The sequence below is a fragment of the Bos indicus x Bos taurus genome, chromosome 16, assembly GCF_003369695.1.
Source record: "Bos indicus x Bos taurus breed Angus x Brahman F1 hybrid chromosome 16, Bos_hybrid_MaternalHap_v2.0, whole genome shotgun sequence".
Taxonomy (NCBI): Eukaryota; Metazoa; Chordata; class Mammalia; order Artiodactyla; family Bovidae; genus Bos; species Bos indicus x Bos taurus.
The window spans coordinates 60,289,037-60,308,602 of NC_040091.1; the positions used below are offsets into that span (position 1 = coordinate 60,289,037).

Here is a 19,566-nt window from a genome sequence, read left to right on the forward strand (position 1 = left end):
TTTTCATTGGAAGGACTGATGGAGAAGCTGAATCTCCAATACTTTGGCCACCTGATGTAAAGAACTGACTCATTAAAAAAGGCTGATGATACTAGGAAAGATTGAAGGCAGGAGGAGAAAGGAATGACAGAGGACAAGATGGTTGGAGGGCATCACTGACTCAAAGGACATGAGTTTGAGCAAGCTCCAGAAGATGGTGAAGAATAGGGAAGCCTGGCATGCTGCAGTCCATGGGGTCGCAAAGAGTGAGACACAACTGAGCGACTGAACAACAACCTCTTTCCCATTTCCACCTCTCCCAGTGTCTCATGCACATGGCAGCCACCTCGTCTCCTCCTCTTTGCAGTCTCTCCAGAATGCTTTTCAAGTACCTTTCATGCCAGCTCTTGAATTTCTCCTCTTCTCCTTTCATTGTCTAAGTATATTCAGGTCAGGTCATATCTATTCAAATAGAATGGTGTCTCCCGATTTACCTTTTACTCTCCAGTCCAGATGAGCTGGTAGACACAGATTAGCAGAAAGCAGAAGAGGGGGAAAGCTATAAATAGTGTATGTTTCCCTATTATGCAATATGTTTTCCTATTGCACACACACACACACACACGAATGTAAAGTTGCTCTTTTGTAACCTGTTTTCTGAGAGAGCATGGCTTATCTGTATCCAGTCTGTTCTAGAGCTTTCCCTGATGAGTAATCTGGCCACAAGCAGTTTTCAACCCTTCAGCCCTCAGGGACCAGTGGATGAAATGGGAAACAATCTCCATCTCCACTTCTTGTGGGGAGCTGGAAGCCCCAGGGTTTCTTGGGGAAGCCTGCCTACCCCATCCACAGGGTGCAAAGTGATAAAGATTCAGCTGGAAGAGCCATCCCAGGCCACTCTCGCGGCCAGAGAAATCAGTGCATGTAACAGATAGAAATACAACTCATCAAGATACAAACCCTGTTTCCTTGGTTTTGCTCCCTCTGCCCAAGATGATATTGACAAATCATGTAGGTCAATTTTTAGAAAAGTTTAACGGAACGCCACAAAGACACCCAAAGAATTACTTGAGAATTAGCAAACCCAGAATATGAAATAGGAGCCATATATATTGTGGCATGCAGTTGACTTGAGTGTGTGTGAGTGTGTGTGAACTATTAAGAATAGGAGGCATATTTGGATGTAAATTTCCCATTCTGCTCACTAAGCCCACAGGATTCTACCAGGCGCTCTCCCATGGTTTCCATGAAGTGTTGCCCCACCTGCCAAAGGCCTGCTGTCACCATTGCTGTATTACCTGCAAATGGCCTTTAAATAAATATATATATATATATGGTTTCTTTTTTTTTTTTTTTTGGTTGTTCTGGATCTTTGTTGCTGCCTCTGGGCTTTCTATAGTTACAGTGAAAAGGGGCTACTCTTTAGTTGCGGTGCACAGGCTTCTCATCGCAGTGGCTTCTCTCGCTGTGGAGCACAGGCTCTAGGCACACAGGATTCAGCAGTAAAGGCTCAAGGGCTCTAGAGCGGGGATCAGTAGCTGTGGCACATGGTCTTTGGTCTTCGGTTGCTCTGCAGCATGTGGGATCATCCCAGACCAGGGATCGAACCTGTGTCCCCTACATTGGCAGGTAGATTCTTAACCCCTGGGCCACCAGGGAAGTCCTCCTCAGGGCTCTTTTGCCCATTTTAGAATGTTCTCATTGAAGTGATTAAGTATCCTGAATAAATCCTGGTGCAATTGTTAAGCCCCCCAAAACCAGAAGTTGCCTCGTCCCATCCTTGCTGTATCCTCACCCTGGCCCAGTCAAACCCAACCGGCAGCATGAATAGGCCAGGTCTCTAGATTTGACCCAGGAGACGGAGCAGCTCCGTAATGCTCCCCAAGCCTCCCTGTGCAATGTAGGTTGACAGATTTCAAATCTCACTGTTACATTTGTTTGTGTCCTGTGAGATTTGCCTTAATTTGGTCTCAACGTCTTTGGTCTCCTTTTATCCCATTACTTCACATCCGTCCCTTGGACAGCTTGAGCAAGCCTCCCCCTTTCTGCTACTCTGAGTTAGATGGCTCTATGGTCCTGAGACCCATCCCTCACAGGTTAGCTCCTTCTGGTCCACCTGTTATCCTAGCGCCTTGCCTCTCCTTATCACCATCTGGCCTGAAACTTTACTTCCTTTCAATGGCCTGCGTTCTCACCTGGATCTCTTCCAGACTGCTGATGTCTTTCCAGCAAGGAGAAACAAACCCCACAGAGGCTTCTGCCTTTCCTAACAAGCATGTTCACAGTCAGCGGGCTGGAGGCCTGCTGCCTAGGGATCTCGGAACACCTCCCAAATGCCAGTAGAGATCAAATACAGATGGAGAGAAATCCCAGTGAACCATATAGACCAATGAGTCTTCCCAACACACAGGCCGTGATGCCCCGTCCCTCCTGCGAGTGGTGAGTCAGGAAATAGAACGTGGAGTCCGAAAAGCTGGGGTGACATGGAAATGGGGCCATGGCACAGGGCATGTGTTCCTTGCAGAGCAAGAACTACACTGGGCATGGAAGAATGGTGAGGGCAGGGTGCCCTGGCTCTCCCCAAAATAGCTGTGTGACCTTGGCTGAGCCACTTTGCTTTTCTGAGCTTTATGTTTTCTGTGAAATAAGAGAAGTGAAAAAACTGCCGTGTCTGAACATCAAACAAGATGCACACAGGAAAACTCTGTCAGAAGTAACGAATGTTGTTTTGAAAGGCAGAAAGGGAAAGAGAGTTGAGTCCAAGGTGAACCAAGCCTTTAAAACGCTTGCTGACCTCCACAGTCATCTCTCTGAAGCAGAGAGAACAGGCCCATAATCGGGAATCCTGACCCCAAGAGCCACAGAGACAAGTGTCATCTGCATAAAACAGCCCACGCTCTGCATGCAAAGCAGCTTCCCCATTAGATCTGCCATCCCACAGTCTAAAATGTGCTGAACACTGGAGTGGAGCTTTATGAAGACACAAGATTCCAATGCCCTTAAATGGTCTGTCATTTTAAGAAGAAAACAAAATATACCTACTTGACCCCAGTGTGGCAACAATACAGTTACCTGAGAACAGATAGGAAGGTCAGATAGAAGTGTGCAGCACGGAGGCCCTCCTTGGGGTGGTGAGAGACCCCTTTCCTTTTTGTTTGGGTTGGACCTCAGATGTAGAATGTTAAGTTAATTATACTCATCAGTATTACTTCTCAGATAGTCCACAATATGATTCATCATTGGTCTGGGCAAGGCCCTTCTTCTCTATTATTTTTTTTTCTCTTTTATTCTTATTCCTGTTTTCATTCTCCTCCTTCCACAGTCAGCCATTCTAACATGTTTAATGCATATACATTTTGGGGTATGTATTTTGGATTTTGTTTTATTGAGGTAAAATTGACAGATAACAGTGTATTGATTTCAGGTATATCACATAGTAATTTCATATTTGTATACATTGCAAAATGATCACCACAATAAGTCTACTTATCACCTGTGACCAGTGGCCAAAAAATGTTTTTCTTGTGATGAGAACTCTTAAGGTCTACTCTCCTGGAAACTTTCAAGTACAATAGAGTTTTATTATAGTCACCATGCTGTGCATTATTTCTCCATGACTTATTTACTTATTTTATAACTGGAAGTTTGTACCTTTTGACCTTCTTCACCCATTTCTCCCTCCTCCACTCCCTACCTCTGGCAACCACCAACCTGTTCTCTGTATCTATGAACTTGGGTGAGGGGGTTGTTGTTTTTGTTTCGGTATGTGTTCTTTTTTTTAAAGCATAGTTTGGTGATTGTGGGATCTTTTCTTTTTTCAGTTTGATTTGTTTATTTTTGGCTATGCTGGGCCTTCATTGCTGCTCAGGCTCTTCTCTAGTTGGGGTGAGCAGGGGCTGCTCTGGAGTTTCGGTGTGCAGGCTTCTCACTGTGGTGGCTTCTCGTATGGGGCTCAGGCTCTAGGGCCTGAGGGCTTCAGTAGTTTTGGCAGATGGGCTTAGTTGCCCCACGACATGTGGGTTCTTCCTGGACCAGGTGTCGAACTTGTGTCCCATGCTTTGGCAGGAGGATTCTTAACCCGGTTGCTGGACCTGTGCTTGTATTTTAAATTTATATAAGCAGTGTTATACATCTTTATACGTCTAATTCTGTTTGTGTGTGTGTTTTTTTTTTAACCTAGCCCTCTGCTAACATTTATCCCTGTCACTCTGTGTTACTCTGGTCCGATTGGTCCTTGCTCTCAGCAGTTGCATTATCCTCTGAGGTGTATGTCTACCTGACTTTATACTCTCCAGTGATGATCACTGAGCTTGCTTCCAGTTCTCTGCCACCATAAAAAACACAGGGATGAACATCTTCACACGTGGCACCATATGGATATATTGAGAAATTTGGGGGACACAGACCCAGGAGCAGAGTTGCTGTCTCATGGGGTCTGAACTTAATATGACCAAGTAGTGGTAAGTCTCTCCCTCAACGGCTGTTATAACTACACCCTACCAGCAGTGCCCCTAAATCCCCACCAATTTTTGCTAGTCAACCAGTGTAGAGGGATAGCTCACTATGGTTTCCATTTGCATTTCCTAGATTATGTTGAGTTTGGGCATCTCTTCATTTTCTTGTTAGCCTTTTGATTCTGTTTTATAAACTGCCTGTTTACTATCGTTATTATATTGAGGTTCTCTTTTCCCTTGATGATTTGCTGAGTTTCCCTGTATCTCTCAGAGAGGCCCCTACTCAAACAGCACACACCTCTCTGCTGCTGTGGTACTTCCTCTGGGACAAAGGGACCAATCTGACCACCAAGTCTTCCCACCCTCATCCTGGGAATCAGGGCTTGGTAATGGCCATAAGCACAATCAGAGTAAAAGGAGCCCCTTTGTCTGATTCCCTCCGCCAGCCATGCCAGAGCATTGATGTCTGAGGAGACAGGGAACAAGGGGAAAAAAACTGCTCTTCTTAGGAGCTGCTAACCTGCTGTGTCAATTTCATGAGTTAATAAATGACTGGAGAAGGCTTAATTGCATCAGAAGAAATTGAGATCAGCCGGTGCTTAGGCCCTGCTCAATTAACTTGTGCTCCAAAGGGGGCCAAGCAGGGTGCAGGGGGCAGCTGATCGTTAATTACATGGGCTGGTGCCAGCTGCGGCAGGAGCTTCCTGTCACTGCTGGTCCAGGCGGTGAGGGAGATGACCCGCCTCTGGGTGCTGAAGTCACTGAGGGCAGGGGTCCTTCCGAGAGAGCACAGACCCCTGGCCTTATGGGGACTGGGAAACCCATTTCCAGCAGATTCTATCAGGGAGGCTATTTTTTTTTTTAAAGTAGAGTTGCTTTACAATGTTGTGTTAGTTTCTGCTCTTCAGCCAAGTGAATCAGCTATACGTGTACATACATCCCTTCCTTTTTGGATTTCCTTCCCACTTAAGTCACCACAGAGCACCGAGTAGAGTTGCCTGTGCTGTATACAGTAGGTTCTCATTAGGTATCTTTTATATCCATGGTAGTGTGTGTGTGTCCATCCTAATCTCCCAATTCATCCCACCCTCCTTTCCCCCTTGGTATCCATACATTTGTTCTCTGTGTTTGTGTCTCTTTTTCTGCTTTGTAAATGAGATCAGATCAGGGTGGCTTTTATGTTCCCCCAGCTTTCACTAGAAGAATGGACTTAAGGTTCCCCACCTTGACCTCTATTGGCTCCATCCCACCCAGAGACACCATGTTACCTTTGGTTCTCCCCGCACTCCCCTTGTCCTCCTTTTGGCCTGTGTGCCCTGAGGACACAGAATCCAGATTCAGCCTTGTTATGGGCAGCAGATGATGCCACAGGCTCCACAAGGTCACCCACCTCCCCTGCTGCCTCCAGCCTGAAATCCTCCCAAAGACCTTCATTCCTGCATCTTTTCCCAAAAGTACCAGATCGCAAGATTCAAACCTGTTAAAGATGCAGATTCTGGGTCCCTCCTCTGGAGATGCTGCTTCAGGAGATCTGGAGTCTCTGCCTTAATGTGTGGCTCAGGTGGATTGTTACTGTCAAGCCAATGTGAGAAATCCAGCTTTAGGGACACCTTAGCTCCTGGTGAGATAAGAGCAGATGTGCTGGGAGGAGAGACAGCAGGGGCCAGGAGGCTCTGCTCCCAGTGCCTCTCCAGTCCCATCTCTATCTTGCTGTGTGTGGTTAAGTAAGTCACTTGTCCTCTCTGAACTTGATTTCTTCTTCTAGAGAAGTAAAGATGTTGGGACAAATTTTTTAGAGTTCTTCCATTTCCACGGACCATTTTTCTATAAAGTAACTGGTTAAGCAAGCATGTTGTATGATTTATGCCCAAAAAGCAACTTTGATTTTTTTTCTTCAAATATCCCTTTACTTTTTATTTTATTTTTATCTTTTTGGTACAACTTTCCATTTATTTAGGCATCTTTAAGTCTTTCCGTAAAATTTTAAAGATTTCTAAAAAAAAAATCCCTATATTGTTGTTCAGTTGCTCAATTGTGTCCAACTCTTTGCAATCCCCACGGACTGCAGTACGCCAGGCTTCCCTGTCTTTCAGCATCTCCTGGAGCTTGCTCAAAGTCATGTCCACTGAGTCAGTGATGCCATCCAACCATCTCATCCTCTGTCATCTCCTATACAGCTTGTATTTTATGTGTGTGTGCTCTCGGTTGTGTCCGACTCTTTAAGACCCTCATGGACTGTAACTTGCTAGGCTCTTCTGTCCATGGAATTTCCCAGTCAAGAATATTGGAATGGGTTGCCATTTTCTACTCCAGGGGATCATATACACCTAAGACTTAATGCTGCTGCTGCTGCTGCTGCTAAGTCGCTTCAGTCGTGTCCGACTCTGTGCAACCCCATAGACGGCAACCCACCAGGGTACCCCGTCCCTGGGGTTCTCCAGGCAAGAACACTGGAGTGGGTTGCCATTTCCTTCTCCAATGCATGAAAGGGAAAAGTGAAAGTGAAGTCGCTCAGTCGTGTCTGATTCTTAGCGACCCCATGGACTGCAGCCTACCAGGCTCCTCCGTCCATGGGGTTTTCCAGGCAAGAGTACTGGAGTGGGGTGCCATTGTCTTCTCTGATAGGACTTAATAATTTTCTCATTATTTTATATGATGTCTTTAAAATTACGTTTTCTGTGTTGCTAGTGAAAAGTGATAGTAAGATGACTTAGAGCGTTTCTTCTTTTTCTGTTCTTGGAATGCTTTGTGTGAGATAGGATGGTTTCTTTATTAAGTGTTTGGTAGGTGTTTCTGGTGAAGCTCTCTGGGCCTACGTGTTTTATTTTTTCCTTCTTTATTTTGAAAGTCAACTTCTGATGATTTGATTTCTTCACATTATAAGATCTTTCAAGTAATTTATTTCTTCTTGAGGAAATACTGGTAGGTTACATTATTCCATAAATGTATTCATTTCATCTGTATTTTTAGATTGGCATAAAGTTGTTTTTAATACCCTTTAGTTTCCTTATGTTTGCAGCGTATGTGGTAATATTCCATTTTCATCTCTCCTAGTCTGTAACTTGTGTTTTGTCTCCCTTTCATGGATCAAAATCTAGGAGGTCTATCACTTTATTTTTTAAAAACTTTCTGTTGGCATATTGTTGATTTACAGTGTTCTGTTAGTTCCTGCCGTACAGCAAAGCGAATCGGTTATTTGTTGTTGTTATTGTTGAGTCACTAAGTCGTGTCCAACTCTTTGCAACGCCTTGGACTACAGCATACCAGACTCCCCTGAGGATAGCGAAGGACAGGGAAGCCTGCAGTTTGCAGAGTTGGACACAATTTTGTGACTGAATAACAACAGCAACATGTCCATTGAGTTGGTGATGCTATCCAACCATCTCATTTTCTGTCGCCCCCTTCTTTTTGCCTTCAGTCTTTCCCAGCATAGGGGCTTTAGATTCTTTTCGCATATAGTTCATTACAGAGTGTTAAGTTGAGTTCCCTATGCTATACAGCATGTTCTTATTAGCTATCTATTTTATATATAGGAGTGTATATATGTCAATCCCAATTTCCAGTTTATCCTCCCCTCCACATCCCCTAGTAACAATAAATTTGTTTTCTACATTTGTGACTCCACTTCTGTTTTGTAATTAAATTCATTTGTATGTACTCTTTTAAAAAAATTATATATATAAAACGACATGGTATGATATTTGTCTTTCTGTGTCTAACTTACTTCACTCTATGACAATCTCTACGTCTATCTATGTTGCTGCAAGTGGCATTATTTTGTTCTTTTCTGTGGCTGAGTAAGGGCTTCCCAGGTTACTTAGTGGTAAAGAATCCGCCTGCCAAGCAGAAGACATGGGTTCAATCAGGAAGATCCCCTGGAGAAGGAAATGGAAACTCACTCCAGTATTCTTGGCTAGGAAACCCCATGGACAGAGGAGCCTGGTGGACTCCACAGAGTCTCACAGAGTCAGACACGACTTAGTGACTAAATAACAACAACAAATGACTGAATCATATTCCATTATCTATGCACCACATCTTCTCTATCCACTCCTCTGCTGATGGACACTCAGGTTGCTTCCATGGCTTGGCTATTGTGCATAGTGCTGCTGGGAACATAGCAGTGCATGTATCTTTTTGAATTATGTCTTTTCTCTGGGTATATGCCCAGGGGTGGGATTGCTGGGTCATACGGTAGTTCTGTTTTTAGATTTTTAATACTCTCCATATTAATTTTCCATAATGGCTATATGAATTCACATTCCTACCAACAGTGTAGGAGGGTTCCCATTTCTCCACACCCTCTCCAGCATTTCTCATTTGTAGATTTTTTTGATAATGGCCATTCTAATTTATGTGAGATGATAGTTTTGATTGTAGTTTTGATTTGCATTTCTCTGATAATTAGGATGTTGAACATCTTTCCATGTGATTTTCAGCCTCCTTGAATATCTTCTTTAGAGAAATGTATATTTAGATCTTCTTCCCATTTTTCAAAATTTTATTTATTTTTAATTGGAGGATAATTGCTTTATAATATTTGTGTTGGTTTCTACCATATATAAATACTTTTTGATTGTGTTGTTTTTTTGATACTGAGTTGCATGAGCTGTTTGTATATTTTGGAGATTAATCCCTGTTGGTCAATTCATTTGCAGATGTTTTCTCCTGTTCTGTGGGTTGTCTTTTCATTTTGTTTATGGTTTCCTTTGCTGTGCAAAAGCTTTTAAATTTAATTAGATCCCATTTATTTATTTTTGCTTATTTTCATTACTCTAGGAAGTGGATCAAAAAAGATCTTGCTGTGATTTATGTCAAAGAGCGTTCTGCCTATGTTTCCCTCTAAGAGCTTTATAGCCCCAGCCTTACATTTAGATCTTTAATCTATTTTGAGTTTATTTTGTGTATGGTATTAGAGAGTATCCTAATTTCATTCTTTTATTTGTATTGGCCAGTTTTCCCAGCACCACTTGTTGAAGAGACTGTTTTCTCTCCACTGTATAGTCTTGACTCCTTCGTCATAGATTAGGTGACCATAGGTGCACGGGTTTATCTCTGAACTTTCTATTCTGTCTCATTGATCTAATTTCTGTTTTTGTGCCAGCATCATACTGTTGATTACTGTAGTTTATAGTATAGCCTGAAATCTGGAAGGCTGATTCCTCCAGCTCCATTTTTCTTTCTTAAGATTATTTTGGGTATTTGGGGTCTTCTATTGTGTTTCCATACAAACTGTAAAATTTTTTGTTCTAATTCTGTGAAAAATGCTATAGGTAATTTGATAGGGATTGTACTGAATCTGTTGATTGCTTTGGTATAGTATAGTCATTTTCACAGTATTAATCCATCCAATCCCAGAACATGGTATATTTCTACATTTGTTTGTGTCATCTTTTACTTCTTTCATCAGTGTCTTAGAGTTTCCAGAGTACAGTCTTTTGTGTCCTCAGGTAGCTCTATTCCTAGGTATTTTATTCTTTCTGATGCCTGGTAAATGGAATTGTCTCTTGAATTTCTCTTTCTGATATTTCATTTTTCGTGTATAGACATGCAGTAGATTTCTGTGTATTAAGTTTGTAACCTGCAACTTTACCGAATTCATAGATGAGCTCTAGTAGTTTTCTTGTAGCATCTTTAGGATTTTCTATATATAGTATCACATCATCTGCAAACAGTGACAGTTTACTTCTTTTCCAATTTGAATTTATTTTTCTTCTTTTTCTTCTCTGATTACTGTCTCTAGGACTTCCAAAACCATGTTGAATAAAAGTGGTGGGAGTGGATATCCTTGTCTTGTTCCTAATCTTAGAGGAAATGCTTTCAGTTTTTCACCCTTGAGAATGTTAGCTATGGGTTTGTCATATATAGCTTTTACTATGTTGAGTTATGTTCCCTCTGTGCCCACTTTCTGGAGAATTTTTATCATAAATGGGTGTTGAAAGTCAAAACCTTTCTACATATACTGAGATGATTGTATGGTTTTTATTCTTCAGTTTGTTAATGTCATGTATTACTCTAATTGATACATGTATATTGATGAATCCTTGCATCCTTGGGATAAATTCCACTTGATCATGGTGTACGATCAAGTACCCTTTAGTTTAAAATGTATTCAGTGGGAGAAATCTGCCCCTGCCCCTAGAGTAAAACTTATGCCAGGCCCATTGCTTTTTCATTCCCTCCTAGGTGATAGTCTCATAGTCACTCTAAGTTATAGATACAGTTTCAACTCAGAAATTAGAGTGTCAGTCATGAGTGATAATCAAAATACTCCCCACCCAACAGCATTACTCTTCTCCTATTCTCCAGTTTGGATCTGCTGCAACTGGGGCATTGGGCAAAATCCCTTGCTGTCTACATTCCCCCCACTCTTACCCTCCCTCCCACTATCCTCAAGAGCTGCTGCGAAATAGAGAATTCTTACTGGTTAGAGAGCAGAGAGTAGCTTTAGACTGGTTCCTGCTTTTGTGAATGCTTTCTGGGGCTCTTCTGAGGTTCCCTGATGGTTCCTTAACCCAGGCAAACACATCATCTCTATTCCTGGCCTTTTTGGCAACTCCTTGCTCAGCCCCTGGGGCATCTGGAGGCCTGGCCTCCTCAACTGGGGTCTTCTCACGCCTCCAGGTGGCACTATTGAGCAGGACTCAAGACAACGAGCCCTGCCAGTTCCATGGCCCTCCCGCCTCTTTTGCTGGTTGGAGTGAGAGATTCACGGCTCAGCAACAGCTCTTGCCAAGGAAATCTTCCTCACCAAATCTTCACCAGATTATTGACCCATCTCTCTTTTACAAAGCACTCATGAATCCTGACTCAATGAACATGAATCTGAGCAAACTCCAGGAGACAGTGAAGGACAGGGAAGCCTGGTGTGCTGCAGTCCATGGGGTCACAAAGAGTCTGGCATGACTTAGCGACTGAACAACAGCATGAATCCTGAACAACAGCATGAATCCTGAAGCAGATTTGCATCCTCATGTATATTTCCCCTCACATGGCCAGGGAGGAGGGACCTATTCCAAATTCACTTTAGTCTTCTGATGTCAACCCATTGGCATCTCAATCAACACTTAGGTGGGAAGAGTCCCACTCTGACATCCAGCTACATACAACATACATTTTCATATGAGTGAAAACATCTCTTAGAAGAGAAAGCCTGAGTGTCCAGAACATCCAAGGCAGGCACTGAAGACATTGTTAAGGCCTAGATCTAGAAGGAGGTGGAGGCGGGGATGGAGCACCTCTGCAGGTGACCAACTGCCTTCTCAACTTCTCTGGGAGCTCTGTTCCTGAGACCTGCTGAACTCAGATGGGTGCAGTCCTTGAGGCCTGAAAATGTCTGTGCTTTGACCTCCAGCTTCCTGCTGAGCCAGAGATCCTGAGGTTGTCAGCCCTGTCCCTGTGGAAGGTGGCTCAGCACATCCCATTCATGGTTAGGTTCCCTCCCTAGTGAAAACACACACCCAGTGGAGCAGGTTCTCCTCGGGACAGTGAGCAGCAGCCCAGCATCACCATCGGGGGCACCCTTCCTCTCCCCACCGCCCCCAACACCCCATTCCTAGGTTGGGCCCAGATGCTCCTCTAAATAAGGTTGAGTGGATAAAGAATTTTGGCTTGAAGGGATGCCCAATAATTTGCCTACACTGGATTCCTCAGTGGATCTCACTTCCTCCACCTCCATCAGCATGAACTTATCCATCCAAGTGTCTGGTTGGCATGTTGGCCTGAGGGGTCAGGGTATTGGAGTAAGAGAAAGGTGTGAGCAGCTCTGGGCACTGGAAATACAGACAGTTCCAGGAAAGAATGGGGTAAGGGGATGGGAAAGAAGTATATGGGGCCAGAGTGAGAGGGATCAGCTTTGCAGCCAAAAGGGACACATCCACCAGGGAACAGGGCAGCATGCTCCAGCAGGAGCATGAAAGAGGAGCCAGACTCCCTTCCGCCATTGAGCCTCGCTTCCCAGAGCAGGAGGTTGCTCTTGTCCTGATGCCGTGTTGGGCAGAGGGTTCCAGGCAGTGACACTGAGGGAAGGAAACAAGGACAGGATAGGATGTGGCCTTAGAGGTCTGAGCCTAGGTTCTCAGGCTGGGGGGACCTCAGACCAAGGCAGTCACGGAGGTCAGGAAACAAGCCCCTTGGGGGTGTCCACTCCAGAGTCCTGGAGTCACAGCCAGATGCCAGCGTGTACCCATCCGTCCTCTCAGCCTCCCCCACCAGCTCTCACTGACCTTCTTCCCCTCCCTTCTCTGGCAGGAACTGATGCCCTTGGCCATGATGCGCCCCCAGCTGCTATCTGTTCAGGCACAGCCGGCGTGACTCGGCTGTCACTGATCCAGCTGTTCACGTAAGTGTGAGGCACGGAAGAAGGTACCTGGATCCTGGGTGAAGAGAGGTGCTGGTGGAGAGGGAGCTCCAGAAAGTCCTGGTCACAGAGGGTGGGCCCGGGGCTCTGCAGTTGGCAACAGCCTTTGTTCTCTTTGGCTGTCCTCAGCCCCTGAGTTGGTCCCCACTGAATCCATTCTGTCCAGGCCCTGCGAGGGTACATAGGGACCTTCTTCTCAAAGCCTCGGAAATTAATCCGGTAAGAGATGCGGCAGAAACTCCATAGCACTGGCCCTTCAGTCCTGACTTCAGTCCTGACTCAGACATTTGCTATTATGACTTTAGGCAAATCATCATGATGCTGTTAAAGTGCTGCACTCAATATGGCAGCAAATTTGGAAAACTCAGCTGTGGCCACAGGACTGGAAAACGTCAGTTTTCATTCCAATCCCAAAGAAGGGCAATACCAAAGAATGTTCAAACTACACACAATTTCACTCATTTCACACAGTGTCATGCTCAAAATCCTTCAAGCTAGGCTCCAGTGGTATGTGAACTAAGAACTAGATGTACAAGCTGGATTTAGAAAAGGCAGAGGAACTGGACATCAAATTGCCAACATTTGTTGGATCATAGAAAAAGCAAGGGAATTGCAGAAAAACATCTGCTTCATTGACTACACTAAAGCCTTTGTGTGGATCACAACCAACTGTGGAAAATTCTTAAAGAGATGGGAACACCAGACCACCTTACCTGCCTTCTGAGAAACCTGTATGCAGGTCAAGAAGCAACAGTTACAACCAGACAAGGAACAACAGACTGGTTCAAAATTGGTCAAGGAATACGTCAAGGCTGTATATTGTCACCCTGTTTATTTAACTTATACACATAGTACATCATGAGAAATGCCAGGTTAGATAAAGGACAAGCTAGAATCAAGGTTGTCAGGAGAAATATCAATAACCTCAGATATGCAGATGACACCACCCTTATGGCAGAAAGTGAAGAGGAACTAAAGAACCTCTTGATGAAGGTGAAAGAGGAGAATGAAAAAGCTGGCTTAAAATTCAACATTCCAAAGATAAAGATCATGGCATCTGGTCCCATCACTTCATAGCAAATAGGGGAAAAATAGAAACAGTGACAGACTTTATTTTCTTGGGTTCCAAATTGACCTTGGACAGTAACTGCAGCCATGAAATTAAAAGACACTTGCTCCTTATAGGAAAAGCTATGACCAACCTAGACAGCATATTAAACAGCAGAGACATCACTTTGCCAACAAAGGTCCATATAGTCAAAGCTATGGTTTTTCCAGTAGTCATGTTTAGATGTGAGAGTTAGACCATAAAGAAGGCTGAGCACCGAAGAACTGATGCTTTCACACTGTGGTGTTGGAGAAGACTTGAGAGTCCCTTGGAAAGCAAGATCAAACCTGCAAACCTAAAGGAAATTAACCCTGAGTATTCATTGAAAGAGCTGACGCTGAAGCTGAAGCTCCAATACTTCGTCCACCTGATTCAAAGAGCCTACTCATTGGAAAAGACCCTGATGCTGGGTAAGACTGAGGGCAGAAGAAGAGGTGATAGAGGATGAGATGGTTGGATGGCATCACTGACTCCATGGACATGAGTCTGAGCCAACTCCAAGAGATAGTGAAGGACAGGGAAGCCTGGTGAGCTGCAGTCCATAGGGTCGCAAAGAGTCAGACACAACTCAGTGACTGAACAACAGATAGAATTGAATCCAGCAAGGAACCAGAACCTGTGCCATCAACATCAGGCATGAGTGAAACTGTAGCTTGCCCTCCATCTCCTATTGTTGACAGTCCTTCAGCTCTACCATCTCCCATCTCCTCTCCCTCCTCCAGTCAGTAATCTTCTTGCCTGTTCCATAAATGCCAGCCCCTGAATGCCAGCTGTTTACTACTGTAGTTTTCAAGCTACTGTAGTTTAAGATTAAAAATGTTTTGTGTTTGTTTTTACATATTATTTATGTGAAAAGTATTATAAACCTATTGCAGTACACTACTATATCGCCAGTTGTGTTAGTTGAGTACCTAGGCTAACTTTGTGGGACTTAACGAGCAAATTGGACTTAATTATCGTGCTCTCAGAATAGAAGGCATTCATATGTAGGAGAAAAGACTAAGAAAGAAAGTGAAGTCACTCAGTCGTGTCCGACTCTTTGAGACTCCACGGACTATAGCCTACCAGGCTCCTCTGTCCATGGGATGTTCCAGGCAAGAATATTGGAGTGGGTTGCCATTTCAGACTTACAGTAAACTGTAGAATGAAAGCTGTTTAGGTTCAGGGAGTTATTGTGAGTATTTACATCTATTTGCAAAGAGAAAACAAGCCCACCTGAAACCATAAACGCAGAATTGAAATGCTATGCACCACCAGGACTGGAGCCTCCAGGCGGCTGGCCAGGACCACATGCACTCTGCATGTCCCTTCTAGGTTTACGACTGTGAGGCCAGACTTAAGCGGTCACGAAATGTCTGGGTCTCCCTTTTCTGTACAGATAACCATGCTTGAAGGGTATCTTAGAGTTTACAAGGGGCCATTGTATATGTGAATCGTTTTATTCACGGTCATACTAGTAAGCTGCGTTTTTTTGTAATCTCTCTTTTACAAATGAAAAAGAAGGCCAGCTTCCAAGATGGGGTGCCTGCTAAGTGGCACATTTGGGCTTTGAATGGCCCTTCAGCCCCATGGCTCCGCCTATACTGCTGTGCTCCCCTTTACAGGCCACTTCTGCTGTGCAGCCTTCACGGTGCTGAAAGAGGGAGGCCAGGCATGGAGGGCAGAGAAGGAAGGATGCTCTCCCTGTATGGTTTCATAATTCCCTGCTTCCTAAAGCAGCCTGGGCATATCCTGGGAGACCAGGCCAAGACTTTCAGGAGAGTGGACCACTGCTGGCTCCTGCAACCTCAGGTTGCTAGAGTCTCTCTGTCTTTTGAGCCATCTCAGGGGTGAACAGGCCAGTGAAGCAGGAGAAGGAGGAGTGATGTTGTTGTGATGGTGTATAAGTCCTCCCAAGGCTGAGGTTCACCTTCTCACCCCAACTCCCAACAAACACTCCAATGAACCCTGAAGCATGGCTCACCTCACATTTCAGCAGTCAAACCAGTTTCCAACAAGGATGCTCTGCCTGCAGATGAGACTCAAGTGGCTAGAGATACACTGCCCTCTGGTGGTCGATCAGGGTCATTACTGCCAGGCCTGTAAAAGAAGCGCCGTATGGGGAAGGATATATATGGATGTGTTAGTCGCTCAGTTGTGTCGGATTCTGCGACCCTATGGACTGAAGCCCGCCAGGCTCCTCTGTCCATGGGCTTTTCCAGGCACGAATACTAGAGTGGGTTGCCATGCCCTCCTGCAGGGGATCTTCCCCAACCCAGGAATCAAACCCAGGTCTCCTGCATTGCAAGCACATTCTTTACCATCTGAGCTGCCAGGGAAGCCCATATGGGGAAGTGATTACTTTTATTAAGTGCCTGCTGTGTGCCAGGCACTATGTATAAAGCTTCAGGATAGGATAGAGTATAACATGCAACTCCTGACCCCAGAGGACTCATAATTTAGTGCAGGAGTCACGATGTTCCCACATGAAAGTTGACAAGCATTGCACCAAGATAGGACCTGAAAAGTGGCACATGGAAAGGCGTTACAGCAGAAGTGCAGAAAGAGAGGTTGCATCACTATGAGGCAGCTGGGGAAGGCTTCTCAGAGCCCTGAAGGATGGGCAGAATTGAAACAGATGGAGAAGGTGAGAGATTATGGTCTCCCCTACAGAAACCCTTCAGGAGCCCCCATTGTCTCCATAAGCATTAAATCCCATCTCCTTGCCTGCTTCATGCCTACCCCAGCCTTCCTGGATCCTTACAGTTGCTGAGAACTGTATGTTACCTCTGTGTTCTTTCACATTCCTTGACTGTGCATTCTACCCTCTGCACTTTGTCTGTTGGACAAGCCCCCACACAGCTTTTAGAAGTCTGCTCATGGAACATAACATGTTCTCTGGAAATTTTCCCCAAGTAGGTAGCTGCCCCCTCCCCTGTGTTCTCACAGCCCCTGGTCTGTGCATCTCTGGTTCTTAAGGTTTATTAAGTGTCTTTTCATCACTAGGCAATACGTGTCTTAAGAACTGGGACTATCTGATGTGCAGAGGATTCCTGTGAGAGGGGCAGGGAAGGACAATGGGCAGTGAGAAGGGGAAAATAAATCGGTGGTGAGCATGGAGGGAAGTCGGGGAGGGAAAAGCCACTGAAGCTCAGTCTAAATTAAGTCTGCATCCAGATAAATGTGTCCTGAAGGCAGCGCGGTGCCAGAAAGGCTCTGGAGTAAGAGGGGTGCAGGGCATGGTGAAGGGCTGACTGTAGGTCATGTGAAGACAAAACCAGTGAAATCCTTTAGGAACCCATTGCACCAGTGCAGGTATGCAGCATACAGTCATAATTGCTGTGAAGAATAGAAGATTGGAAGAAGCCAAATAATTGGAGGATTTGAAAGTCTGGGCAAGGACTTCCCTGGTAGTCCAGTGGTCAAGAATCCAATGCAGGGGACACAGGTTCCATCCCCAGTCCAGGAAGATCCCGCACGCCACGGAGCAGCTAAGCTTGTGTGCCACAACTGCTGAGCTGAAGCTCGTGTGCCTGGAGCCCATGCTGTGCAGTAAGAGAAGCCATGGCAGCAAAAGCCTGTGCACCGCAACAAAGACAAGTCCTCACTCACCGCACCTGGAGGAAGCCCGTGTGCAGCAACGAAGAGTGTTTAACATTTATTTTAAACATTAAAAAGAAATGCTTATTTATTTATCAACAAATAAACATTTTAAAAGAAGAAACTCTGGGCACCTAGGGGAATGCGCCACAACCTTGTCAAACTCCAATGTGCAGATAATCACCTGGGGCCTTGTTAAAACACACGTTCTGACTCCTTCGGCTGGTGGAGGGGCCTGAGATGCTACGTATCTAACCAGCTCCCAGGTGCTGCCTGGACTGATCCACAGACCACACTGTGAGCATCTTTGAGTGAGTTAGAAGCAGTGCCAGTGCCTGCCAGGCTCCAGGAGCACAATGGTGAAGAGCAGATGGTGTCTCTGGGTGAGGAAAGGCACCCCTTCCCCAGGTGGATACAGCAGACCACACGACTTCCTGAGCAGCTGGTGTTCCAGCCCCCGCTTGCCCTTTGAGAGAGCAACAACCTGTAAAACCCTTTGTGGCAGCTCCAGTAGAACCGGTAACTCAGAGGTCGGCAGAGGTGGGGGCGCCCACTGGAAGACAGGGTAATGACTTGGCCTGTCACAATTGGGTTCAAGCTGCAAGCTGGAGACTCAGATCTGGGACCAGTGGGCCTACTGATGACAGAGCACCCGGGAGAGCCGGGTGAGGTGAGGTGGAGCCCAGCGACTAATCTAACCCTTGGGGCCTTTTTCAGGATGACACTCTTCTAACATCATCTCCGTCTCTTTTGTTGTCTTGCAGGTCACCGTTCCCTTTATGAACGTAAGTGCTTGCGGTCATTCTGTCCTCAAGATGCCAAGTCTCCTCCCATCCTCCTGCTCCATTGGCAGAGTCAGCCTTGGTCCCTCTGTGCCTGGGGGGATCGAGAATCTTTGTCCAGTGACCTGAAAGGGGAGTCAGCCATCAGACAGCCTCACATCCAGAGCATGCCTCTGCCCCACCCAGCCCCCCTTAGCAGGACTTGTCTCCCCAGCCTCTCCCCAACCTTCCAGGAGCTGGAATGTGCCTGCCGGCTCCCTCTGAGCTCACCTTGCCCTTGTTTCCTGTATGAGTTGGAAAGAGAGGACAGATGCCACCCGAATGAGTGTGGGTTGGAGCCAGGGCAGAACCAAGTGGAACTTCTGAGGCTCAGACCCTGTGCCTTCCACCTACGTCAAGGGCTCGGGGACCATGGGTGTTTGTGCCCCAGAGGGCAGTGATCAAGAGCCTGGCCACTGGGGGTGAACCAGGCTGGGTGGACTCTCAGCCAGACCAAGTAGAGCCTCAGCTCATTGTGAGTAAAGCAGGGATAATTAACAACTATCTCGAAAGGTGATTTTGAAGATTAACTGAGATAACCAGGGGCGTGCTCAGCACAGTGCCTCACACAGGCTAAGCCCTCAGAAACAGAAGCTATTTATTCTCCGTGTCTTAGTCCCATGGGGTGGGGGGCATGGGGAGAGGAGAATTAAAGCAGAAAGACAGCAAGAACCTTTGAAACTAGATGGAAACAGGGAGCAGAATTACACCGCCAGTCAGCTCTCCTCCGCCTCTCTTCCCTCCCGCAGCTGTGAGTCCCAGGTTAGGCTGGCCTGGCCGCTGAGTCTGCAGGAAGCTCCTGGCGTCCCACCCCCGGGGCCCTCCCTGCTCTCAGGTCCCCGCTCCCCACCATGCCTCCAGCTGAGGAAGGTCAGCTGCCCTCACCTCTCCCCCACGTGTCTTTGCAGAGTTTGATGGGGCGTCGGGCGGATGACAGCGGGAACAGTTGTGATCACTGGCGGAATCCTAGCTACGGTCATCCTCCTCTGCATCATTGCCGTCCTGTGCTACTGTAGGCTCCAGGTCAGTGCCCGGGGCCCAGGGCCACAGGCCGCCAGCAAACCACTTCCCCAGCGTGGAGGCGACAAAGCCCCAAGCCTAGAAAGCGGGAGGCTTATGTTGAGGGGGCTGGACCTTGCAGGGTGGTCAGAAAGGAGCTTTTCTTCAGCCTGCATACTCTGGGCACCCGAGACAGTGAGCTGGGAAAGCACCGGCTCCTTGTGTGGTGTCTCCCAGAGGTCTGAGATTTCAGGATTAGTGGGAAGG

The 19,566-nt window shown here is 46.0% G+C and overlaps 1 protein-coding gene across 5 annotated transcripts in view; it reads left to right on the forward strand.

Moving 5' to 3' along the window:
• The window catches only part of FAM163A (family with sequence similarity 163 member A), a 97,432-nt gene that overhangs the window by 73,996 nt on the left and 3,870 nt on the right, over window positions 1-19,566 (forward strand). For all 5 annotated transcript variants that reach the window (XM_027565464.1, XM_027565463.1, XM_027565466.1 and 2 more), the window contains exons 2-4: window positions 12,684-12,774; window positions 18,244-18,264; window positions 19,209-19,323. In XM_027565464.1, the coding sequence (XP_027421265.1) occupies window positions 19,231-19,323 (93 nt within the window). In that variant the 5' untranslated portion in view covers window positions 12,684-12,774; window positions 18,244-18,264; window positions 19,209-19,230. The remainder of the gene's footprint in view (window positions 1-12,683; window positions 12,775-18,243; window positions 18,265-19,208; window positions 19,324-19,566) is intronic.